This window comes from Nannospalax galili, unplaced genomic scaffold (assembly GCF_000622305.1).
Source record: "Nannospalax galili isolate Female #2095 unplaced genomic scaffold, S.galili_v1.0 scaffold706, whole genome shotgun sequence".
Classification (NCBI taxonomy): domain Eukaryota; kingdom Metazoa; phylum Chordata; class Mammalia; order Rodentia; family Spalacidae; genus Nannospalax; species Nannospalax galili.
This window is the reverse complement of record NW_008354694.1, coordinates 740,647-766,016: the sequence shown is the minus strand read 5'-3', so window position 1 is coordinate 766,016 and position 25,370 is coordinate 740,647. Positions and strand designations below refer to the sequence as shown.

Genomic DNA, 25,370 nt, shown 5'->3' with positions numbered 1-25,370 from the left:
GCACCCACATGGCAGCTAACAACCATCTGTAACTCCAGTTCCAGGGGAATCTGACACCTTCTTCTGACCTCTTCAGGTATTACACGGCATGGATGCACTTACACATATGCAGGCAATATACTCATACACATAAAATAAATATTAAATAAATATAATGGCTTTTTATAAAATAATAAACTTGTTTGTTGAATCAGTGCTCACAGGAGCCATACTTCCCTGTGTATGAGTGTGTGCATGCATGTATACACACGAATGTCTAAGAGTGTGTTTGCATCTGTGCAGTGTATGTGCCCGAGTGTCCGTGGGTCACCTAAGACTAAGACACATGCACCATCACCCGGGAAGGCCGTTTCATGTTACTTTTTATTTTGAGAGATTTGTCAAACTCCTTGAGTCACCATGAGAGTTTGTACAGTGAAGGAAAAGCAGCTTTTTCATGAAATGCTTGGAGGTGCACGAGTTCTCAGCCTGTGAGACCCACCATCCCGTGAACTTGGAAGTTTCTCTTGATTAGCAGATGAGAAAAGGAGAAAGGGAAGAAGATGCTAGAAACTCGTGTGAAAAACCAACCGGTGCACCAGCTCCGTCTTTCCTTCTTTACAACTTTCCGTGTCTTTTCATTGTGGCCTTCCTGAAACAGCCTCCCAGTCCCCAGAGTCCCTGAGAAGAAACCTGAAATTCTTCAAGAAGCTGAACAGGAGACTCCCCATGGGGTGTTCTGGTCCATCCCCTCAGCTCCGTGGCTCCCAGAAATTTGAATCAACAGCCAAATGTGGAAAGAAACTGCTCAAAGGGTGGAGGAGTTGAGGAGGGACGCGGCTGCTGGGAGTCTGCACACTGCCGTTACAGTTCTAGAATCTTCTCTAGGCAATCAAGACTTGCTATCTGGGTTCTGGCTGGTGGGGCCTCTGGCCCCAGAGCATCCTTGCACAATTTTGTATCTGTGTCTGTTCCCTCTGCCTACCTCCAGGCCCCCTGGGGAAGACCCCAGGCAGCCCACATCCTGAAATGAAATGAACACAATGTCTGCCAGGATGAGTGTTAGATTCAAGTGGAAAAGTAGAGAGGTAAGTTGAAGATATCTCATGCATGTGTAAGGCAGGCCTGGGCGGCTCCATTGCCACCACAGCCAGTGAGATACATGGATGATGCAGGGGACGAGGGGTTGACTGGGTGCGCGAGTTACATGGAAGAATGCCGTGATTTGGGTTACAGTTTCCATATTTTAGCACCGTTAATGTGTTCAGTTAAACCTATATTAGCACCTTATCCCCAGGCGGAACAGCCAACCATCCAAACATTTTAAACTTTGGGGGAATGGGAAGGGGGGAGGTCAGAGAGAATCCGGAGCTGCGGCAGGAGGCGTGGACTTAGATCACGAGGTCCTTGTCGATGTCCTCTGTAAAGCAAAAGGGGCAGAGTCAAAACGAGCCAAGCCGGAGAAAGTAGGAGGGGCTGGCCAGGAAGAGGTGGGGATCAGCAGAGGTGGGAGGGGGCAAGAAAGGGGACTGCGGGTGAAGAGGATAAAAATGTCCTGTACACTGGAGCTGGAGAGATGGCTCAGTGGTTAAGAGCCCCGATCGCTCTTGCAGAGGACCTGGGTTCGATTCCCAGCATCCATGACAGCTAACAACCATCCATAGCCCCAGTTCCAGGGAGTCTGATCTTCTGACCTCCGTGGGCATTGCAAGACATGGGTGCACTTGCATACATACAGACAATACACTCATACACATAAAGTAAAAATATTTAAAATATTTAAATATATATGTATATCTCCTGTACACGTGTATGAAAATTGTCATAATGAAATCCGTTACTGTGCATTAATTAGTATATACTGATCTCAAAGAAGTTAAGCATCCATTCCAGTTCTTGGTGGACCCCCTCCTATCCCCTCCTATCCCAGGAACGCTCAAAGAAGTTAAGCATCCATTCCAGTTCTTGGTGGACCCCCTCCTATCCCAAGAACGGGGGGCCTGTGACCAGCCTAAGGTCAACAGGAAGTAGATGAGAGGGACCGTGATCTCCCTGGCCCTGGCCTGTCTCTGTCTCTTATACATGCAGCCAAGTTACACTTCCTGCTTCCTCTCCCAGTTCCCAAAATTAGCACTTGGCATGGAGAGAGCTAATGGCTAAGGTCGGGAAAGAGACCTTCAGGGGCACAAGGGCCGGAGGGATGGGTTCTCAGCCAGACAGGGAGAACAGAGCCAAGTCAAATAGAGGACAGACAGAGCACCAGAGGGGAAGGGATGACAGCCAAGCCTGGGGAAGCATCCTCTCGACCCCTGAGCCCATCAACTCACGCTCCTTGATGCCGAAGCAGCCAGCCCACTCGTCCAGGGCAATGTACTTGTCGTTGTCCAGGTCACAAGTCTCGAAGAAGCGGGTGGTGCAGTGCTCCATGGGGATGAGGGGGGCACGCAGTGGGGCCAGCTCGGTGTGGGACAGGTACCTAGCAGGAAGGAGTAGGGCAGGACACAAACATGGGTCTGCTGTGGACCTGCTGTGGGATCCAGGGCAGCACGCTGCCCTACTGAGCCCGAGTTTCCCCTGCTGTCTGACAGGAGGTGGAGTCTGCAGCTCCAGCTCTGAGCCTCGTGGTCTCCACAGCAAGGGTCTCTTGGCAACATTTAATGGGTTCCTACAAGGGTCTAAAAAGAGACCCATCAGACTGGTAATGGGGCTGGGGTTTGGTTCAGCAGTAGAGGAGGTGCCTACAATCCCCCAGTAAGGGGCTGGGGGCATGGCGCAGTGGTAGAGCCCCTGCCTAGAATCCCCAGTGAGGGGCCTCGGGTGTGGCTCAGTGGTAGGGCCCCTGACTAGAGTCCCCAGTGAGGGGCCGCGGGTGTGGCTCAGCGGTAGAGACCCTGCCTAGAATCCCCAGTGAGGGGCCGCGGGTGTGGCTCAGTGGTAGAGCCCCTGCCTAGAGTCCACTAGTGAGATGCTTATCATAGTCAAGGCCCTGGGCTTCTTCACCAACACCAGAAATAAAAACCAAGTAAACAACAAAAACTGGTGATGGTGTCCTTCAGGAAGGACTAGGGCAGGGCTGGGCGGGGCAGTGAGAGGGGATGGTTGTCCTAGCCTTCTTCACAGACCTTTTGTGTATCATGAAACGACTTTGGCCCCCTGGTGTCTGTCCCACTGCCCTCCACCCCGTTCTCCCTGCTGGCCTTGGACTCCAGAGCACAGGGTTGACTTTCGCTTTTTTTTTTTTTTCCCAGAACCCTCCCTCAATTAGCTGTCCCCAGGACACTACCCCCTTCCCCAAGGGACTGCAGGGAACACGGTGACTCTGGTTTTCTTTACAGCATCCTGCTCACAAGAAGCATCACACATTGTCTGAATTGGCTGGGCCCATCCTCCTTCACTGTACCCTGAGAACACAGGCATGGGCAGGGACACAGGTCTGGTAACCTACAGCTCTGACCAAGAGGAGGCTGAAGCATTTTTCCAGCCCAGGCAATTCATCTGGAACTTTCTCTGGACCACTTGGCACATGGGATCTGGATGTCCCCCAGGACTCTCCCCTCCATGCTCCAGTGTCACTCAGTTGGATTCTGGCCACAGCGAGAGCTTGGGAGAGAAGTAACTGAGAACTTCCCAGAGCCCGGGAGGGCCAGGCACTGGGGGGTTGGCCTGCAGGGTGTCCTAGCACACAGCTGGACACAGTGAGCTCTGAGCATCCCCATACAGGAGCCTCCCTAACCTAGCATCACTCCCGAGGCCTGTGAGCAGGGTGGCCCCGCCTGTCCCCCAAGTGGCTACCTGCTTCCGACAAAGCACAGTAGAAGAGGCTCAGGGAAGGAGGGGGTGGGTTGCCTCATCTAGAGTTGAGCAGAGAAACTCTGACACCCATAACCCAGCAAGGTGGATACTTGGTGTCAATTCAGAGACTGCCCAAGTGACTCCCTGCAGTGTGGATGCACAGTACTCCATAATGCACAGTACTCCATAATGTCCCAAGCCAGGAACCTGCTTGCAGTTGTCATTGACTGAAGTTTTGGGAACTGCCAAGGTCAGGTGGGCCCTTGGAGCTGGGACACAGCCATCAGCGTGACTGCCCTGCACTGCTGAAGGACCGCAGACAGACATGCTTGCAGGCTGCTCTCCCTCCCTCCTGGGCCTTCATCAGTCTGTCCCCGGACTCCCACTCCCTGCCATGGTGGGTCTCACACCCCAACCCTTGCAGATCTCAGAGGCGGTGTCTGTTCCCTCTGACGCCCCTCCTCTGACACGAGGGTCTTAGAGCTTCTTCCTCCAAAGTCTTCATCCTTTCTCAGGATGTCCCAATTCCAGGTGGACCGAGGGGACCAGGGAGCAGCAGAGGCCACACAGAGGACTTCTGGCCTCATCCCCTCCCACTACCTGCCTTGGCTCAGGCAAGAGCGGAACCTGTGGTCCTGAGGGCCCTGGCTCTTACCCATCGATGGGGTGCTGGTCGAGCTGTCCAAACTGCCAGTGGACAGGAAAGATGTACATGTTGTAGTTCTTCTCGAAGTCTCGGGCCAGCAGCTCCACGGGGTGGTCTCCAGCCTCCAGCCGTTTCTCATTCTCGTGGATCTTCTTCACCTGTCAGGGCAGAGTGACCAGGTCACCAAGAGGCCAGGACTCCTAGCACCTGTGACAGGAGGTTATCCAAGACCAGAGCCCAGAGTTGGGGAAGAGAGGGGTGCTGACGGGAGCTAACAGCTCACCCACAGATGGGGAGGCGAGGATGCACTCAAGGCCTCAAGCCACCCGTGGAGGGTGATATAGGAAATGCAGCTTCCTAGACTTTGTCCCAAACAGCAATGACTCAGCAGGCTTCAGGAGGGACTGAGGAATCAGCACCCATCAGCATGAGGGCATATCTAGGATATGCCACCAAAGAGGAAGATGTGTGAACTCAAAAGGAGAAAGGGGCAGGGGGTCACTTGGGTGTCTCTGCTTGGGCGGTCTCAGAGCCTCTGCAGTGTTGAAGTGTACCAGGAGCCCCCAAAGGCAGCAGGAATTGTGTGTTCTGGTGTCCGGAAGGCACCCTCCAGGGTGGGGCCTGGCCACCTTGGGGCCTGGTTCTAGGGACTGGCTCAGATCTCAGTCATCAGGGTGCAGAGAGGTCAGTGGCGCACAGGACCAGGCTGGGAAGATACACTTACACGCAGCTTCTGTTTCTCGGTGAGGAGGTTGTTACCCTCATCCCTCTCGTACAAGGTGACCAGGACATTCTTGAGCCAGTCGCGCATGCGCAGAGGGAACTCGGTCAGCTCGGAGTCCAGGCAGGGAGGGATGTCTAGGGCCCACAGGACAAGAGTGGTCAGTCTGGGCCAGCTCGAGGGCTGCCCGGCCCAGTGTCCCTTCCCCGACCCCACTCTCACAGCCGCTCCACTGGGCGCCCTTGGTCATGGTGCCTCTCTGAGCTAGTCTCTCCCCAGGTTAATGAACAGAGTGTGCTCTCACAGCCGCTATCCAACCTGCTGAGGGGCACAACCACCCCAGAGGCTCCTGCCCCTTCCTGGGTGATGGGTAGGGTGTGATCCCAGCAGACCTGGAGGCCAAACTCTAAGAGGTGTTTGAAATAGCCTCTACCCACACACTTGGTGGGAGTCGGGGGTCAGGCTCAGGAATGCTTGACCCCCAGAACCTTCTGAGAATAACAGCCTTGTCTGAGAACGTAGCACCCCAGAATGTCAGACCTGGGGACTTCATCCACATTTGCCTGTGATTGGACTTAGTCAGGGTCAGGTGGAGAGAAGGGTCTTCTCAAGCCCAGATTATCAGAGCCTCAGTCTGCATCCAGGGCAGAGTGGCCACATTGGGGGAGGAGGTGGTCCTAGAGCCTGCTCATCTTTGTCTTTGAACCCAAGACATGCCTCCTGTGGTTAGAACTACTATGAGGTGGGAGTGCAGGAGAGCTCGAGTCGGGGAGGCAGCCCTTCCAGGCAGTGATAGCCACTTGCTAGAGTCCTTGGAACACTCCACATCGCACTGCCCAAGACCTCCACCAACTTCCCCTGCCCCACCTTCTTCCTCTAACCAACCCCCCTCTGATCCACCCCTTCACGTTGCACACATGGCCCCATCACACAGGACTCACTTATTTCCCACCCCACTTCCTACAGCTGCACAACTCAGCAGGGGAAGAGACTCGCCTTTGTTTTAGTTTGTTTTGTTGTGCAGTGCTGGGGATAAGTTCGAACTCAGGACTTTGTGTCCCCCAGGCAAGCAAGTACTCTACCACCGAGCTAACAGCCCCAGCCCATGGGGAGGGGCTGCTCTCCTTTTAACCACCTGTGTAGAACAGGGCAAGCTTCATGCTGTCTCGTAGAGGGAGCAAGGGTGAGCTTAGGGGTCCTGGGTGATGGGGGGATGCCGAGGGCCCAAAGACCAGTAGATCTGCAGCTCCAGTCACTAACAAACGGCCAGCTGAAGGCCCGAATCACCTCCCCAGATACTGATCCCCAAAAGACAGAAGAGGAACATAATGGAATAAAAGGACTATGGATATGGCAGCATAGAGGGACAGCGCCTGCAAGAAAACGTCAGGCACGTCCTGTTTATATTCATTTATTTTTGGTGTATATGTGTGGTCATGTTCAAGTGTGTGCATATGCACACACGTGGAGGTCAGAGGTCAATCTCACATAGTGCTCCTCGGGAGTCATTCACCTTATTTTTCAAAATAAAGTCTTCCATTGGCCCAAAGCTCACCGACTGGACTTGGCTGGCTGGCCAGAGAGCCCCAGGCATCCTCCTGTCTCCGCCTTCCCAGTACTGGGGTTACAAGTACATGCCACCACGCTTGGCCTTTTTATATGCTTTCTGGGGATGGAACTCAGGTCCTAACCTTGCACAGCAAGCACTTCACCAACTGACCCATCACTCCAGCCCCAGCCATGCTCCTATTTTAAAAGCATTCAAGGAGCTGGAGAGATGGCTCAGTGGTTAGAGCACTGGCTGCTCTTGCAGAGGACCCAGCTGTCCTGGAACTCACTATGTAGACCAGGCTGGCCTTGAACTCACAGAGATCCACTTGCCTCTGCCTCCAGATTGCTGGGATTAAAGGTGTGTGCCACCACACCCGGCCAATAATAAAATATTTTAAAGCATTCAAATTCAAAGGTATTTAAAATACTGTGCAGGCCCAGGTCAAACACCATTTGGTTTACAGTGCTGAAACAGGAAAGACTTGTGTTATAGAAGACACCCTCATCGTTAGGGTTATAGAAGACACCCTCATCGTTAGGCTGTCTTGGTGCTAGAAGAAGGTTCTGGCAATCCTCCCCAAAATGTGCTTCACCACAGCTAAGTCCCTTTCCAGGAGATGAGATGTCCTGAATTCATCTTATAAATGGGAACCCTGAGGCTCACAGAGGGGAAGACACTTGCTCAAGATCACACAGCCCCAGGGTGGCTGAACCAGCATCCGTATGGGTCTTGAGCTCTCTCCCTGAGAGGGAAGCTGGGAGGTGCCATGACACTCACATTTGCATGGCCCGATGTAGTCCAGGTGGAGCTTGTGGCCCTTCTTGGTGCCCTCCAGGGTGCACTTGGTAGCAAAGAAGTGGCAGGAGGAGTCGAAGGTCTTGTTGTCGTTGCTGCACACCTGCCGGCCGAGCACAGAGTACCCCGTCATTCCCGAAGTCCGTCCTGGTACCCCTGTCCCTGCCCACCTCAGAGATGGGGACAAGCACAGGGTACCCCTCCTTCATTTCCAAAGTCCATCCTGGTACCCGCGACCCTGCCCACCTCAGAGATGGGGACAAGCACAGGGTACCCCTCCTTCATTTCCAAAGTCCGTCCTGGTACCCCTGTCCCTGCCCACCTCAGAGAGGGGACAAGCACAGGGTACCCCTCCTTCATTTCCAAAGTCCGTCCTGGTACCCATGACCCTGCCCACCTCAGAGGGCCAAACAAGGAGTGGGAAGAGCCCAGCAAATAACACACACGATGGGTTAATAACCGGGGTATAGGAGTCCACTCTGTGGACTCCACTGTCCTACCCATATGAGGGCCATGGGTGATTTCTGAACAGAGGCAACACCTGAGTAGGACCAAGACACAGGAAGATACCTCAAGGACAATGGAACATGGGGCTTTGGAAAAGAGTACACAAAGGGGGCAGTCCTTATCCTTAGAAGGGACACAGGAGGGCCGGCAAGATGGCTCAGTGTGTACAGGCACCTGCTGCAAAGCCTGATGACCTCAGTTTGATCCCTGGGCTTCACATGGTGGAAGGAGAGAACTGACTCCTGCAGGTTGTCCTCCGACCTCCATGCATGTGGTGGCATGTATGCACACATACATATACAATAAATAGATAGAAACATGGAACTTTAAAATGTTAAAACAACAACAAAAACAGAGTTCTGGGTTTCCAGTGGGCTTTTCTGGGCAGGGGCATCACTGGGGTAAGAGGGAGCTCTGTGTGACCCTCATGGAAGGAGGCTCTCCATGAATGCTTTGGCCTCCACCTCCTCTTCCATGTGATCCAGTTGACTATCCAGAACACATCGCCCACCTTAGCTGGGCCAGCTCACTCATTTGAGTCCTGTTAGTGAACCCCTGGTCACAGAGGAGCCAAGCAGAGATGCCGAGGACTGAGCAGGGGCACAGGCAGAAGTACCCTCCATTAACGGAACGTCCTACTGTGTGGAGTCGGTAATGCACATCACTGCAGAGGGGCTGCCCACACTGCAGAGCAGTGCGAGGGGGAGGGTGAGTGAAGATTTAAAATGATAATCTGGGCTAATATTTGAAGCCCAGAGAGGCAAGCTTTGTCTCGGGGAGATAGTAAAGAATGAGAAGCTGGATTGGAGGTTGTGGAAAGAGCACTGGTGCCAGGTTTGCTGCCCTGAGCTAGATGGTCACCGGCACGATGGTTGGCATAAGTGAGTGTTCAAAAAATATTACTAGGATGGGTGAATGGATATGTAGGTGGATGGATGGGTGGGTGGACAGACGATGGATGAGTAGAATGAGTAAATGTGTAGATGAATTGATGGGTGGGTGGACAGGTGAGCGAATGGATAGATGAAGGAATGGGATGAATGGGTGAGTGAGTAGGTAGGTGGATGAATAGGTCGATAGATGGGTGAGCGGGAAGGTGAGATGCATAGGTGGATAGACCTCTGTGTGTGTGTGTGTGTGTGTGTGTGTGTGTGTGTGTGTGTTGCCAGATAGATGAATTGATAGGTGGGTCAACAGATACATGGTTGGATGGATGGGTGAAGAGATGGGTGGATGGATGGATGGGTGGCTGTGTAGATGGATGGGTATATGGATGTATGGGTGGGTATGCATGGTTGGGTGGATACACATTGGAGATAGAATGGATGGCTTTGAGAAATAACAATATTGAGTCCTTGTTATGTACCTGGATGCTTCTACAATTCCCACAACTCCTAGTTTGTTTTGTTTTGAGACAGGGTCTCCCTATAGCCCCAGCTGGCCTAGAACTCATCACTGTATAGACCAAGCTGGCCTTGAACTCACAGGGATCCACCTGCCTCTGCACGCCTAGCAGAGTTCAGAAATTTTTATCCATCTTCAGACATGAGGGAACTCAGCCTTGGAAAGGCTCAGTACCTTAACTAAGATCTTACAGCCAACAAATGCTGGAGATGAGATTTGCAGTCAACCTTCAAGCTGACCCCAGCCCTCCATTTGTGGACACCATGCTCTGTTAAGCCACAGAGAATGCATTCCAGGACCATTGAGAGGGCTCAGTGGGTAAAGGCACTTGCCACCAAGCCTGAGAACCTGAGTTTGAATTCCAGACCCCACATGGTGAAAGAAAAGAGCTGATTCTAGCAAGGTGTCCTTTGATCTTCACACATGTGCACACACATGTGTGCACACAGACACGTATGCACACAATAATAAAATGTAAAATAAATAAATTATAAAATTATGAAAGAGAACACGTTCCATCTAAGATTATGTAATTTTTTTTTTTTTTTTGTCTTTTTGAGACAGGTCTCCCTATAGCCCCAGCTGGCCTGGAACTCGCTATGTAGATCAGGCTAGCCTCAGACTCAGAGACCCACCTGCCTCTGCCTCCCAAGTGCTGGGACTAAAGGCATACGTCACCACACTGGGCAAGATTATATAAAACTTAAATTATGTTCAGCATAGAGCCTGGAACCTGGCTGTGCTGACTAAATTCTCATCAGTGACTAGAGGTATCTAGGTCAGGCAGACCCTTGCCTCTGACTCAGCTCCACTTTCCTGTTGTGACTGGTCCTAGCAAGGAGACTTTTGAGCCTGGAGCTCCCCCCCCCATAGGACCCCTACACCCACAGTTTTCTGCAGAGCTGGTCCCCCACCTTACCTTCTCAAACTCGCCAATGGGGGCGGAGCAGCTGGTGGGGTCCTGGCACACGCACATGGGGGTGTTGCTTTCATCCAGTTCGCACACTTTGCCGTGTTTGCAGTGGTGATTCTGGCAGGGGTCTGGCGGCACAGAGAACAGTGTCAGCTCACCAGCCTGGAGCTTGGGGCTGACAGTGCTTGGCTGTACCCCTCCCCCAGCCCTGGAGCTCTGGGCGTCTCCCAACCCTGCACACTCATCCACTGAACTTGGAAATGCACAAGGCAGCAGCTGGTCTAGGCTGGGGATTAGAGGTTCAGCTAAAAGTCAGACCCCAGCCCTTTTCAGGGGACTGGAGCCTTAGTCTTGGACTCAGCAACATGGGGTGCATATGGCTTCCCCAGGGACTAAAGCAGTGGCTAAGTTCTCAGCTTCTCCTGAGAAACCAGTGAGGCATTTCTGGATTCAAAGCACTTTCTAGAATGGTTCGGAAGAGCAAGCCATTGTCATGGAGCCAAGAAGCTGTGACCCCCAACAAAACAGACTTAAGAGTCTGTGCAGGAGAGCTTCAGTTATCAACTTGACACACCTGGTTAGAGGGAGCCTCGATTAATTGCTTCCATTGGATTGGCCTGTGCCCTTGTCTGTGGGGTATTTTTTTGTTTGTTGTGTGATGTGGGAGGTAGGCAGTGCCACCTCTGGGCAGGTTGTCCTATACTGTGAAAGAAAGCCGGCTGAGCACAGGCCAGGGGGGCAAGGCCAGTAAGCAGGGTTCCTCCACAGTGGTCTGTGCTATACGTTCCTGCCCTGAGTTCCTGCCTTGGCTTCACTTGATGATGGACTGTGCTGTAAGCCAAATAAACCCGTCCCTCCCCAAGCTGGGTTTGGTCAGTGTTTTATCGCAGCAATGGAGGGTAACCAGAAGAGTCTATAAAGGAAGAGGAAGAACCTTGAGGCCCACAGCAGACAATGGGATGCAGCCTGTGGGGAAAACAGCGGATGAACTGGAGGAGGAAAGGGACATGACTCAGGAGACCCCCACATCCCCCCCTTGCTCCAGCAAACACAGCCCGTCACCAGACCCCCTTAGTTACCCCTGGGGAGGGGTGTGGATCTGGCCGTTTCCTCCCGAGGCTTGCTTTGGGATATCCTCATGTTTCCATCATCCTTTTGAATCTTATTCTGAAGGCACCGTGCCAAGTCCTCACCTACTCTGCCACAACCTTCCAGCACCCTGGGTGAAGGGCTGCCATTGTGTGTGTGTGTGCGTGTGTGTGTGTGTGTGTGTGTGTGTGTGTACCCATGTGCGTGTGTGGAGACTAGAGGAGGACACCAGGTGTCCTGCTGTATCGCTTTCCACCTCAGTCCCTTGACACAGGGTCCCTCACTAAACTTAGAGCTAGGCTGGCAGGCAGCAAGCCCCAGTGATCCTCCTGTCTCCACCCCCCACAGTGCTGGAGTTACAGGTGCTCGTGGCCTACTGGGTCCTAGGGATTCGAACTCAGGTCCTTGGGCCTATGCAGCAAGCTCTCTTATCCACTGAGCCGTCTCTCCAGGGCTGCCATCTTCACCACTGCTTGGCTAATATAGGGAAACCCTGGTTCAAACAATTCAAATCTTGTTTGAATCTCTGCTTCCAAAGTCCCTGCCCTTGAACCCTGGGACACAGACGCCTTGGTCTAAGGATGGAAACCTGTGGTCCCTGCCCTTTCTCTCTCTCTATAGGTGGCATTAAGGGTCATGTCAGACTGCATTTCCTCCTGGCCTTGGGCTGAGTAGAAATCAAGTAAGCCAGTTAGCTAACTCAGATCGGCTCCTGGGTTGAACTTGAACTGAGGCTGAGGCCCCTGGGGATCTCAGTGACCAGATGTGACTGTGATGTGGGTGGAAATGTGGCACTGACCTGTAGGGTCAGGGCAAAGAGGTATGAGGTTCACTTCTGGCTAAGGAGCTTCCCTTCCTGTCCCTTACAACCTGGATGGTCTGTCTATAAATAGATCTTTCCCAGCCTCCCCAGGACTGAGGATTCCCAGCCATCCCTTGTAGCCCCTGAGGCCCCACACTGCATCTCCTTGGTTAGAAACCTCCTGTGGGCTGTACTTGGGCCTAGACCCAGGCTGCCAAGGGCAGGCCAGATGTGCCAAGTCATAGAGAGGGACCTACTGTCAGCCACCACCTCCTCGACAGCTTCTTCCGCACCGTCCTCAAACTCTCCCACTTCTACCTGGACAGGGTTGGCGCCCACGGGTACCTGGAATGGGGATGGAAGGGAATCATGAGTCCAAGGGTCCCCAGACCTGGAAGAGTGGGGTATAGAAAGAGGGGACCTGTGTGAAGCTTCAGAAAGCCCCAAAGGGACAACGTGAAGGACAAGTGGGTCACAGCACAAATGGTGGAGAACATAGAGAGACTCTCGTACTTACTGTTAGTTTATTAAATTTATGATTAATTATATATATAGGTCTTTTTGAGACAGCTGTAACCTGAGCTGACTTGGAACTCTCAGAGATCAGCCTGCCTCTGCCTCCAGAGCACTGGGATTAAAGGTGTGACCACCACACCTGACTACTGATTAATTATATATTAAATGTGTCCAAAGCCCTGAAATTCCTTTAAGATGCCTAGAGGCCACCAAAGTGTTAGGGCAAGAAGCTATATCAAGCCCTCGACAACTGCCAGGCCCAACCGAATGGGTCCCTTTTGTCTGTTCACACCGGGGCAGACTGATGACCAGGGAAAGAAGTGGGAAGTAAAGCGTTCTGAGATCCTGGTCGGGGCCCAGGCTCCACTGAAGGTTTAAGGTGCAGTCAGCAGTGTCTGGTGGACAGCCAGAACTGACAATGCACATCCCATTCCAATGTGAAGCCCACTGCCCCATCTGAACAGCTCAGGGAAGGGACCAGGCAAAGAGGGGGCCAGGTCTGGGGTCCCCATCCCTATGCCATATACCTCAGCCTCCTCGACCATGGTTTCCTCCACCACTGTCTCCTCGGTGATTTCTGTTTGCTGCTAGAGAAGAAAGAAGGTTTAGAGTTGCCCAGGGCAAAAGCCGGCTTTCCCTCCGAAGTGTCTCATGCCTGGAACACAAGCGGCAGCAGGGCTTGAGGGCTTGAGGGCTTGAGGGCTCAGGGAACATTACGTGTGTGTGTGTGTGTGTGTGTGTGTGTGTGTGTGTCCCATGCACTCATGCCACAATGCATGTGTGGAGGTCAGAGGACAGCTTGCAGGAGTCGGTTCTGTCCTTCCACCACATGGGTCCTAGGGATCTAACTGTCAAGCTTGGCAGCAAGTGCCTTTACCTGCTGAGCCACCTCACCACCCTCTCTTTCTCCTTTTAAAATACAGGATGCCTCATGAGTTTACATGCCATCCTCCTATGAGGCTGTGCTAATCATCTCTGAATTGTTCCAGTTTCAGTATGTGACAGGTACTCATTTCATTATTTCATTTCAACAGGATCTTGCTATGTAACCCAGGCTAGCCCAGAATGCACTAATCATCCTATCCCAAGTACTGGAATTATAGGCTTGAACCACCACACCCAACTTTTATATACTCTATTCTAAGGCATCTATGACTTTTGCTTACAAGAGCATTTATTCCTGCTTGAGTTTGACACAGCCTGAAAACCCCTGAGCCAGATCAACTCCTTTCAATTCACAGATGAAGAAACTGAGATTCAGAAGGTCAAGTACCCTCTGTGACTTCTGAGCCATTGAACCTTCCCCCTCACATGTGGCCTGATCAATACTGCCATCTGAAATGCCTCCCTGTCACTTCAGCACACATAGGAGCAGGTCCATTGATGTGCAACTTTGAGGTTGGTTGCAGCTGCTTCCAAAATTAAAGCCAGCCTTGCCAAATCTTTGGTCAAAACCCAACAGCCTGCTGAGTCTGGCCAGAAGCTGCCATCTACTTCCAAATGAAGAGAGATGCTGGGTTGAAAGAAACTGTTCGCGGCCTGGTGTGGCCGAGGTCCCTGGGGAAGCTGACGGCCAAAAGCTCATCTCCGGATTACAGAGAGCTCTCTTCTCTGGAACCTTCACCCAGTGTCCTCATCCCAATATTTCTCCTAAGTTCATGAAAAATACATTTCCTTATTTTTACTTTTTAAAGACAGGATCTCATATATTCCAGGCTGGCTTCAAACCCAGTATGTAGCTGAAGATGACCTTGAACTCCTCTCTTGCCTCTTCCTCCTGGATGCTAGAATACCACCATGCCTGGTTTAGGGAGTGCTGGGGATCAAACTTGGGACTTATTACATGCTAGGCAAACACTCTACCAACTGAGACACATCCCCAGCCCTGGTGTTTTCTTGAATATCCAGGACAGGTTCAGAAGCTGAAGCAAGCAGACCCAGTCAGACTCAGGTGGCATCTTTGGGTACTTACAGGGGCTGCCAAGGCCCTCCCGGCCAGGCACAGGAGAAAGAAGACCCAAGTCCTCATGGTGCTGGGAACCCTGCAGAGAGAAGAAAAAAAGTCATCAGGAGAGGCGTCCTCTGAATTCCTGAGATGTGCAAGGTGACCTGTTAGCCAGCAAGTTAAGGAGTGGGGGGCAGATGGGGCAGGAGGGTGGTTCCCTTCCACACTCCATCAGTCCTGGCTGTGAGGAGAAAGCCTCAGTCCAGGGCTAAGATGCCTTTAACACCCCTAACACCCATCCGTCCTACTCTAACACCATCATCCTACTTCTTTTTAAAAATATGTATTTTTGATTTGCTTATTGTAGTTTATGTGTATGAGTGTTTTGCCTACATGTATGCAAGTGCACCACCTGCACGCAATGCCTTCAGAGGCCAGAGGCATCAGATACCCTGGAACTGGAGTTATGCACAGTTGTTAGCCGCCATGTGGGTGCTGGGAACCGAAAACCCAAGTCCTCTGCAAGAGCAGCCAGTACTCTTAACTGCTGAACGAGCTTTGCAGCCCGGCCCCACCCCGAATTCTCTATCAAAGGAGCTGGCTTGGCTGGGAGCCCTCAAGGGAAACTGAGCAGCCATGAGAGAACGAAGTTGCTTTGTTTGTTTTATGTTCATTTTTTTGTAGTTTCCTTCCACTGAGGACAGAAGTACACAACGTTTTCCATTTACGGTCATGCCATGAAGTCTCCATTCTCCATACATTTATTTCAGTTTTTGGAAAGGGATTCAAAGGAGACAGTAGACTAATAAGTCAAGCTTGGGTCTAGGGCTAGCAAACATCCTTCATTGCTTTTGTTCTAAGATCTGTTTCCTATTCCTCAAGTTCACCTTCTCCCTCCTCTTCCCTGATCCCCCTCCCAGCTCCTTTCCATCCTCATCCCCCTTCCCCTCCTCCCTCCTCCACTTCCCTCTCCTCCCCCTCCACTCCACCTCTCGCCAATCCCAGACAATGAGATGCACATTTAAAACAAAGAATAGTCTAGAATGCCCTGGGAAAGTTGATGGACACATTTTTCTCCAGTCTACTTGGAAGACTGCACTTCTTTGGATCCTCCAAGGAAGCCATCCAAACGCATCCCGAAAACAAAGGGGTTGTTAGAAGATCTAGAAAGTCCCCCTAGGCACCGTCAGACATGGCTCTACAGGCACAAAGCTCTGAACAGAACAGTCACACTTGTGAGTGGAAGGGACCTTGGAGCAGATATCTGGTGATTCAGTGCCACCCCTATCCGTGATGTGCGATGGGGACATCTGACTCTTCATGCTGACCAAATAGGCTTCTGTTTCCAAATGGCTTTAGAAAGATCTTCCTGAATCTCATCCAAATCTGCCTCCCTCAAGCTTCTGGTCCAGTCTGTCTCTCTGCAGCCACATGGCACAAGCCTACTCTCTCTGCCCTCAACAGCTTTCAGTCAAAGCAGCAGCAATGTCTTCCCTGTTTGTTCCCTCAAGACTTCCCCGGCAGGCTCACAATCCCTAGCTTCTTCCAAGACTTCTTGACCGACCAAGCACCACGCTAGAGGGTACCCTGGCCTTGTGAGCAAAGGCACTGGGCTGGGATTCAATGACCTTTGTTCTTACTTTAATTTTGTCTTTATGTATGAGTTAAATTCTTCATCCTCTCTAAAGTCTGGCTCCCTCATCGGTCAACTGAGAGCGTTAGACTCAGGAAAACTTTGAGATGGTGGGAGCCATCTTTAAAGTGCTTACAACAACTGGCGAGTGTGGTGGCGCACACCTTTAATCCCAGCACTTGGGAGGCAGAGGCAGGCGGATCTTTGTGAGTTCAAGGCCAGCCTGGTCTACATAGTGAGTTCCAGGACAGCTGGCTACAGGGAGACCCTGTCTCAAAAAGATAAATAAATAAATAAATAAGTAAATAAATGTAAAATGCTTACAACATGGGAAGGCTGGAAGTTTAGCTGAGGAGTAGGGCACACGTTTAGCATGCCCGGGGTCCTGAGTTCAATTCCTGGCACCCAAACAAGCAAACAAGCACAAGCTGGCGACCCCTCCCACGGTTTCCATCTACCGCCCTTGGATAACAGTATTTGGAAGAAAAGTATCCAGAACCCCCAAAGACCTTTGAGTGTGTAGCAGAGTGGAGAGCCTTGCTAGTATACAAATCCCTGCATTCCATCCCCAGCCACACAAAATCATCCAGACTGTCTGAGCAGCTGGAACAGGCAGAGGAGGAGCCCTCCTAACAGTCCTGTACTCGCCTAAACAGGAAAGAACCTCACCCCCTGTTTCATGGTGTGGGCGTGAAGTCAAACTCTAAGGCAGTTTAAGGAGTTGGCATAGGAGCCTGGCGTTGCTTCATGACAGCTCCACCTCAAGAAGGAGTCCAGTCTTTCCTTTCCAGGCAATTTCTGGAATGTTCTTCCCCCCTCACAGTTGTTCACTTGTTTCCCTTTTGGAAAACACAGGTTCGGCATCCCCTGCGTGTAGCTTTGGGCAGATGGAACAAGAGAATCAAGGAGGACTTGTCTGAGACTGTGAAATGAAAGGGTCTGAGGCTGTCAGCTATAGCCAGATGTCACCCGGTACAGAGAAGTCAAGTCACGGAGAAGTAGCGAGGCTGGGCCTGTCATAAGCCTCATGTCTGAGAGCCAAAGAGACCAATGCCCAAGTCTGGGGACCTCATCTGGGCAGAGGGAGCCGGAAAGGGCCATGATGGCTGCTCTGTGGCTGTCCCGTCTCCATTGTCCTGTGCCCTTCCCACCTGCACAGCCCTGGCCCTGCTACCCTGTTTCAGGACCTAAGTCCCAAAGGGCTTTATAGGCTGGAGCCCAAAAGGGTGCAGGGCCTGAGGCTGGAGTGAGGGTGGAAAGAGGATGGCGTGTGTGACTGGGGGTGGTGGGGAGTCGCTCCCACATCTTAGTGCTTTCTAGTGCTGTCCCACCAATCCCAGAATCCCTTCCTCCAGATGATGGAATATGTAGGTGTGGGACCCCTAAACTGTTCTGGGTGTACAGCTGTGCTCCCTGCTTGCCTGTGAGACACTTCTCTGAGGTTCTCTAACACCCCTGGCCAAAGAGGCTGAAGTCCACTGCCCTTTAAAACTTGTTCAAGTACAACAGTCACCCGCCAGGTCAGAGCACAGGGTGAAGCCTCAGCAAGCAGGATCAGTGAGCTATGATCCCCTGCACTCAAACCTAGGTCCAGGATGCCCAGGGACATACCAGCTCCCTCCGTAGTTATCACAAGCCAGGTTTCCAAGGAGGGCCTGAGATAGGTCTTTCTGTTCTTAGTACAGATGAAAAGACTGAGGCCTGGAGAGGAAGATCCCTGTCCCTAGCCAGCAGCCCAGGGCATGATTGACAGGTGTCCACATGGTCTCCCACCCCTGTGTGCTGATTCCCTTGGCGGTCACCTGCTCCTGGATGGTCAACAGGATAGGGCCCATTTGGGCCAAATTGGCCCAAGATGCAGACAGGAAAAATGCCCTGGGCAGGAGAGGAAGTGGAGGTATATTGCCCTTGGCTTAGTAGTTACCAAATGCAGACACTGTCGTCCTCACCCTGACTCCACCTCCAACCAGCTTCGAACTTGAGTCCCTTCCTTCAGCATTTATTTGCTCTGGAGTCGACAGAAAGCACAGCCCGGGCTGCCAGCAGGACCCAAAGAGGAGGTCATTTGTCTAACTCTTTGGCAAGACTTGGGATGGAAAAGTACAGCCAGCCCCCACATCTCCCTCCAGACCTAGAGGGGCTCCCCAGAGCTCCGTCTGGGCACAGAGAAATCAGTGAGTATCACAACGGGGGCAGGGAGGGGGGCGAGGAGAACATCCGCATCATGGGCTTGAAGACAGTATAGCTCAGAAGCACAGAACTCTTAGACAGGAAGCCCACTCTGAGTTTCAATCATCCGATCTAGCTTGGGTGAAAGTGTGCGAGTTACGCAACCTAGGAGAACTTGTAAGGGTCTTGTGGAGGGAGCCCAGACTGGCTTTGAGCTATAGCCAGAGGTACCCTTGTACTCCTGACCCTCCTGCCTCCACCTCCCAAATGTTGGGATTCCAAGCCTGAGTCACCATACCCAGCTCTTTTTTTGTTGTTTTGGTTTTTTTTGAGACAGGGTCTCATTATGTAGCCCAAGCTGGCCTCAAATTTGTGATCTTCCTACCTCTGCCTCCTGAGGGATAGGATTACAGCCATGTGCCACCAGGCCCCCACCCCAGGGGGTTACTAACCCTGGAAATTCTGCCAGCGAAAGTGCCTTGGCAGTAAAGCCCACTGCAGAACGGCAGAGTCTCCAAAGCCTGTGGCTTTTGCACGTGTTGGAACATGTGAATGTGCTATTCAATACACTCAAAATAAATTAAAAAAAAAAAACAGGGGTGGAAGTGGGACACTCCACAAAGGTCTTGCTTTGCAAGCATGAAGACTTGAGTTCGGATCCCTAGCACCCTGTAGAACCCGGGCACTGTGCATATGCCTGTAACTCCAGCACTGTGGGAAGGTGGAGACGAGGTTCCCTGGAGTTTGCCAACCAGCCAACCTTGAGATATAGGCCAAGTGAAAAAAAAAGTGAATAGTGCCTAAGAACAACAGGAACAGCACATGCACATGCACATATGTGCACCCCACACACACTCATGCACACATCCAAGCACATGCATGCACATACACAGCAGTGCAAATAAGAGTGAAGTTGGGACCTGGGGGCCCTGCGTACTCCAATACCCCCGACTGAGCCACCTTGAAATAGCTCTAGGTCCCTTAGAAACCCTTGGGCAAGGAAGTCCCTAGGTCCCTGTCCACCCTGAGCTCCTAAGTCAGATCGGGCAGGTTTCTGAGGGCCACCTCTCCCCTCCCACCCATTTCCTTGTTCAAATGTCTTACATTGTTTTACTGAAAGGGCAGAAGCCATGGGAGTCATTAGGGTGTTACAGATGCTAAAAGCGAGGCTTGGCAAGGTTCTGGGGCAGCGCAGGCAGCTCCAGAGTCTGAGCCAGATGCAGCCCTGCTGAGCTTCCATAACATGCCCTAAAGTGCCACGTTTTACTGTGGCTAGACCAGGCGGGGTGGGGGGGGAGTTCCTGCTTCCTCTGCACCCTCTAGGGGGCCAGTGCTGCATCAGAGATGACCAGCATTCTCACATTTCATGACTGGTATTCTATTAGACTGTGTATTTGTATATCCACAAATTGAGTGGTTAAAAAGCATCAAAACATCCAGGATGTAACATCTGGAAACGACTAAGAGATTCCAACGAGCAGATACATAGTACATTCAGTTCCCTCTCCCCTCCTGTGAATGTGGCAGACGTTTCTAATCAATCATATGATCTTTCCCTCCAAAGTCTGGAGTGGCCTCGGGATTTTGAATTCTTCTAACAGCCATTCCTAGTGGTTTGCCATTGTGGCACGCCTGGAGGTTCTTTACCAGCTCTTATTTTAGACAGCGATTTGGGGCTTAGAGAAAATAACTCACTCAAGGTCCTAGGCAAGGTGGTATCTGAGCCAAGTTTTCAGATATTCAGAAATGTCTAGATGTTTACCTTACTTGTTTCTCCCTCCCCCCGAGATTCAAATACCAGGACTAGCACAGGGTGATGCATACCAAGTCTCTGGAAGGACTGAGTTGCTCTCTCTGCCCATCGGTTCCCTACAGATATCTTTGGTTGGGCTGGTGAGGGCAGAGCTGATCTGCTGCCCGAGATAACCCCTGGCTAAGGAGGAGGCTGTTTCCCTAAAGGCAGCTGTCAAGTCATCACTGGCCCAGCACAGCCCAGCTGTCCCTGGAGGCTGGGAGGGAGCAGTGGAGGAAAGGCAGCTTCAATACGGGCTGCTGGAAGCTCAGCGCCAGCCTTCCCTTCTCCCCAGTTAAGACAGAGGGAGCCAGCCAGGAGCAAGTAAGCAAAGACTTACCAGCCACCTTTGTTGGGCCTTGGGCCTAATGACAAAGTCAGTCTGGCTGGACTGGGCCACCACAGGCCAGCAGAGGGAGGGAGGAAGTGCTGCTGATTCCTTACTAAGCATAGGGCTTGGGCCCTACAGAGCAAGGTCAACTCCAAACTGACCAGAAGAAGGTTCCAAAGACTTGGAAGCTGGACTCGGACACCAACCTGCTGCGTGACCTCAGCTGAGGGACATTCCCCTTGACATTCAACTTTTGTGTCTTGAAAATATAGGGGCAGTCAGGTAAGCGTGCGCACATGTGTGTGTGTGTGCATGTGCGTGTGTGCACACTTGTAAGTTTGTGTGTGCATGTGTGTACACCTGTGTGGACATGTGATGTGTGTGTACATGTATGTGTGTAAGAGAGAGAGAGAGGGGCATCCTCACATTTCAGGACTGGTATTCTATTAGACTATGTGTTTGCATATTTGATGGGTGTGCCTGTATAGGGAACATATGGCTTGACTTGGAACGTGTCTGTTGGTCTGTAATAGGTGAGAATCAGGGCATTCATACCCATCAGGATGAACTTGGGAGAGGGCTGGAGATAATGGCTCAGTGGTGAAGAGCACCTACTGCTCTCAGACAACCCAAGTTCGGTTCCCAGCACCCACGTCAGGTGGCTCACACGCTCCAGGGGATCAGATGCCTTCTGGCCTCCTCAGGCACATGCACACCCATGAGCACACATCCATGTGCAATACACCCATGTGCACACACACATGCATACACACACCTACACATAATAAAAATAAATTTTTTAAAAAAGATGTACTTGGAGAATTTGTGCATGGATGTATGCACGCAAGTGAGGGTGTGTGTCTGTGTATGTCTGTGTGTGTGTATGTGTGTGTGTGTGTGTGTGTGTGTGTAGAACTCACCTGGGAAGATGTGACAGTGTGTGTGTGTGTGTGTGTGTGTGTGTGTGTGTGTGTAGAACTCACCTGGGAAGATGTGACGATGTGACTGAGTCCTGCACTTATTTTAGCTGTGCCGGTGGGTTCCTGTTGGTAAAATCCACATCCACAGGTCTACACTCCACACACATGGATTTGTGCTTGCCCCGCATCTCTCCCCTCATTTATCTGCCTAAAACAGCTCTGCAGACAAATAGTCAACTGTTTACTTCATATCCTTTGCTACTTAAAACCTCTTTTCATCAAGGAAAGCTGCAGCTGGAAATAGTGAACCCAGCTGTGCAGCTGAGGAGTCCCCAGCTGGGTAAGACCTGCTCAGAGCCCTGGTGCCGCCTAAGCCTTCTTTCCTGCTTCCTTTCCTAAGGGAAGAAAGGAGGCAGCTATTGAAAATGCAGGACAGGGGCTGGAGGATGGCTCAGCAGTTAAGAGCACTGTCTGCTCTTGCAGAGGACCCATGTTTGCCCAGCACCATATGGCAGCTAACAATCCTCTGTAACTCCAGTTCCAGGGGATCTGACGCCCTCTTCTGACCTCCACAGGCATTGCACAACATGGGTACACTTACATACATGCAGGCAAAGCAGTCATATACATAAAATTAAAAATAATAAAATATTTTAAAAAATAAAAACACAGGACATCAGTGCCTGGGATCAGGTTCACAGGATTTGGGGGCTAGAAGTGTGCAGGCCATTCAGCCCAGACCCCCATCTGAACCTGAGGCTAAGATTAGTGTCTTTCCAAAGGTTACCCAGTGAGTTATAGCCCATGCCTTTGACCAATGCCCCTCCTTTCTTCCTTCCTTGCTTCTTTCCATGTGTGTGGTATGTATGTGTGTGATGTGTGTATGTGGTGTATGTGTGTGGTATGTGTATATAGTATATGTGTGTGTGATGTACATGCATGCAATGTGTGCACACACATGTACGCATGTACTGTGTGCATGGGTACGTGTACAGTGTGCGTGTGTGTATAAATGTATTGTGTGCCTCCGTGTGTGTGTGTGTGTGTGTGTGTGTGTGTGTGTGTGTGTATTTAGGCAAGAATGCAATGCTGGTGTTTCCCCAGCTGTCCCCCTTTTTTGACCCAGGATCTGGATCTCACCGACTGGGCCGAGCTGGCTGGCCGCGAGGTCAGGGATTTGCCTGTCCCACCTCCCCAGCCCTGGGACTGTAGACGCGTGTCACCACCCTGCCTTTCTCTTTGGGTGCTGAGGGTCCACGCTCAGGTCTTCATGTTTGTACAGCCTTCCTTCGCTGACTGAGTCATTGTCCCAGACCACTGGTCCTTCTACAGGGCAAGGCACAGTGCTCTTGGGAAAGAGACAAGAAGGCCCAGAATCAAATGAATTTAAACAAGATGATCTTTTAAATAGACCTGTCAGCACTTTTACTAAGTAGACAGTCTCTACAGCTGCTGGAGAAAAAAGCAATGGTGTTTGAAAAAGTCCATCGGAGCTAAAAACCCACTATTAAGAAGGGAGCATGTGTGTGAGGTGCTTCCCAGGGCTTTATCCCCCTCCTCCAGCTCCTCCCGGGGCTGATGTTATTGCTCTAAAGGAGGAAGAACCCTGAGCTCAAGAAGATAGATTAGCTCAAGGTCAAACTGCATTCTGAGGCCTTCCTGGGTTTGTTCTGGTGCTTGTCCACTGCCCTGGCTGCTCTGGGATGTGGGAAATAGGGACGGAGCCCAGTGTTTGCTGTCATCCCTGTATTGGGGGGTGGAGGGGCCTTTCAGACCTCGCCTGGTGCCTGACGTTCTCTGAGCATTCCTGAGTCCCCTCCCAGAGAGCCGGCAGAGACCCTGGGAAGGAAAAGAGGTTACCCTGGCAACTCGCATTCCTCCCAGAGTGAGTCACCGGGAGAAGAGCCTCTTGGTGGGTGGGGCTTGGAGAAAGTTTCAAAAGTTGATTCCTTTTCTGACTACCCTTTCCCCTCCCTCTCCCTGTGAGCCAGACCCTGTCGATGTGGCAGCTGATGTTTGAATTAACTCTCTCTGTGCCCATCCGCTCCCTTTCCCTGGTGCATCCTCCGCAAATGTGCATTTGTTTCTATTCTCTGCATCAAGCCCTTGTGGCATACTGAGGATCTGGTACCTATTTGGGAAGAGCTTAAGCCTGAAAGCTATGGACATCCATCTTCTCTTAAACACACACACACACACACACACACACACACACACCACTACACTATGCACACAATTTTAAGGGACTTGTAGTCACCTTGACACCCATTTAAAGGTCAGTCTGTAGACTCAAATGGCCTTCTTTGGAAAATTTCAGGAGATCCAGGCACCCTAAGGTCTAATCCTTTTACTTAGGACAGGGAGAAGCTCCTGAGAGATAGCCCATAAGTGTGCCTTGAGGCTTACTGTCTCACGAAGCGTCTGCCCCCCACCATACCACCTGGACTGGGGTGGCACAAGATGCTTCACCTAGGGAATCCCCAGTGGAGACACTTCTCTGTGGGAACGCTAGCTCTCCCTGAGGAAAATGCATACTACCTACCTGTTCCCTTTTGGGGAGACTCATCCCAGTGTACCCCTCCCTGATTGCACACCAAGTTCACTGGAACACAGAACTCTGAGCAGATCTAGTATCCGACAGGCTGGACCCTGGGTGTGGCTCAGCAGTGAGATGCATAGTGTGCCCAGGAGCTGGGCAGACCTGCCTTCTTTCCCCCCACCCACCCACTGCACCCTGCTCCCACTGCACTCTAAGCCCCATCTGGATTGTTCTGGCTGTAGGGTTTCTCAGATCTCTAGATATGGTACAGACAACTGCTGGTGAGTTACTGTGGTGACGGACCATCCTGCGGAACTAGGATGGGAACAATGGCAGTCCCAGTTTGAGAGGGACACTGGCATTTCAGGCTGACTGGCGCCACCAGGACTCAAGGGATCCAGACCTTCTCAGAGGGGCTGATTAAAGGGACTGTCTCTCCTTCATGGCTCAGAGATCAGTTTATCCTTCCTGCAAAGCCCCATTTGGAAAACAGCACCCTGCCTGACCCAGAACCTAGTTTGTTCTCCTGGAATAGGGAGCCTGACCCAGCCAGCTGACCCAGCCAGCTCTGCCTAGCCAGCTGCCAGTCAGAGCCTCTTAGGCTGGCTGTGGTGGGCAAATGGGGGATCAGATTCCCAGGAAAGGAGGCAGCTGCCACCGGGGGTGGGATGGGGTGGGGGTGGGGGGACAGCCAGAGTCTGCCTCCAGAGAGAAACAGAGAGCAAGCCCACCCTACAAAACGGGCAGATTATTCCTGCTCCGGGGACACCAGGTTGCACTGAGTGCCTGGAGAAGAGCAACAGGCGGCTGGTCGGCGCCGGTTAAGGGCAGCAGATGAAGAAACAGCCCCAGCTCGCCTCCCCACAGGCAGAAGATGGGGCTGGCCCAGTTGGGTTGAGACGCCCCACAGAAGGGCAGGGGGTTAGGCAGGGAGGTGCATACCTCGGCGGGCGCAGGCGGGCGGGCAGCAGGCGGAGGAGGTCTGAAGGGCTGCAGGAGTGTGGAGGGGTTTAGAGACAGCCAGCGGAAGGCACTCGGAGCTCTGGGCTGGGTCTGCCTCCCCTCCGCCTCCACCCCAAGGCCCTCCTCCTCTCCTGTCTCCTCCTTCCCGGCCTACCGCCCCCTTCTCCCCTGAGCCAAAGCTAACCCTCTTTTCTTTCTTCTTTCCATCCCTTTCGATGGGCTGTGCTGTCCAGACACCCCCCACCCCGCCCAACCTGCCTCAGTTGGCCTGGGGCTGATACTTTAAACAGACAGGAGTGCCAGGGCTAGAATAGCCGCAGGAATCACCTAGAACAGCCCTGGTCTTGTTCAGAGATAGGGGC

General features: G+C 52.0%; 1 protein-coding gene and 1 non-coding gene across 5 annotated transcripts; both read right to left on the bottom strand.

Annotated features, from left to right (window-relative positions):
- Positions 1-345: 345 nt before the first annotated feature.
- Sparc (secreted protein acidic and cysteine rich) lies at positions 346-25,128 on the bottom strand. Of its 4 annotated transcripts, none has more exons than XM_029555411.1 (11): positions 24,988-25,057; positions 21,570-21,629; positions 14,689-14,758; positions 13,244-13,303; positions 12,458-12,545; positions 10,316-10,437; positions 7,468-7,588; positions 5,142-5,275; positions 4,427-4,575; positions 2,307-2,455; positions 346-1,399 (listed from the first exon to the last, which is right to left on the bottom strand). In XM_029555411.1, exons 3-11 carry the CDS (start codon positions 14,743-14,745, stop codon positions 1,371-1,373), a joined length of 909 nt encoding a protein of 302 aa, XP_029411271.1. In that variant the 5' UTR covers positions 14,746-14,758; positions 21,570-21,629; positions 24,988-25,057; the 3' UTR covers positions 346-1,370. The 4 variants fall into 4 exon arrangements, with proteins under 4 accessions (XP_029411271.1, XP_029411272.1, XP_008850086.1 ...); XM_029555412.1 differs by having other exon boundaries at positions 13,244-13,300; XM_008851864.3 differs by lacking the exon at positions 21,570-21,629 and having other exon boundaries at positions 24,988-25,128.
- LOC115067492 lies at positions 13,630-13,732 on the bottom strand. The gene has a single exon (XR_003846904.1). It is a non-coding gene; the product is annotated as a U6 spliceosomal RNA (small nuclear RNA).
- Positions 25,129-25,370: the final 242 nt, after the last annotated feature.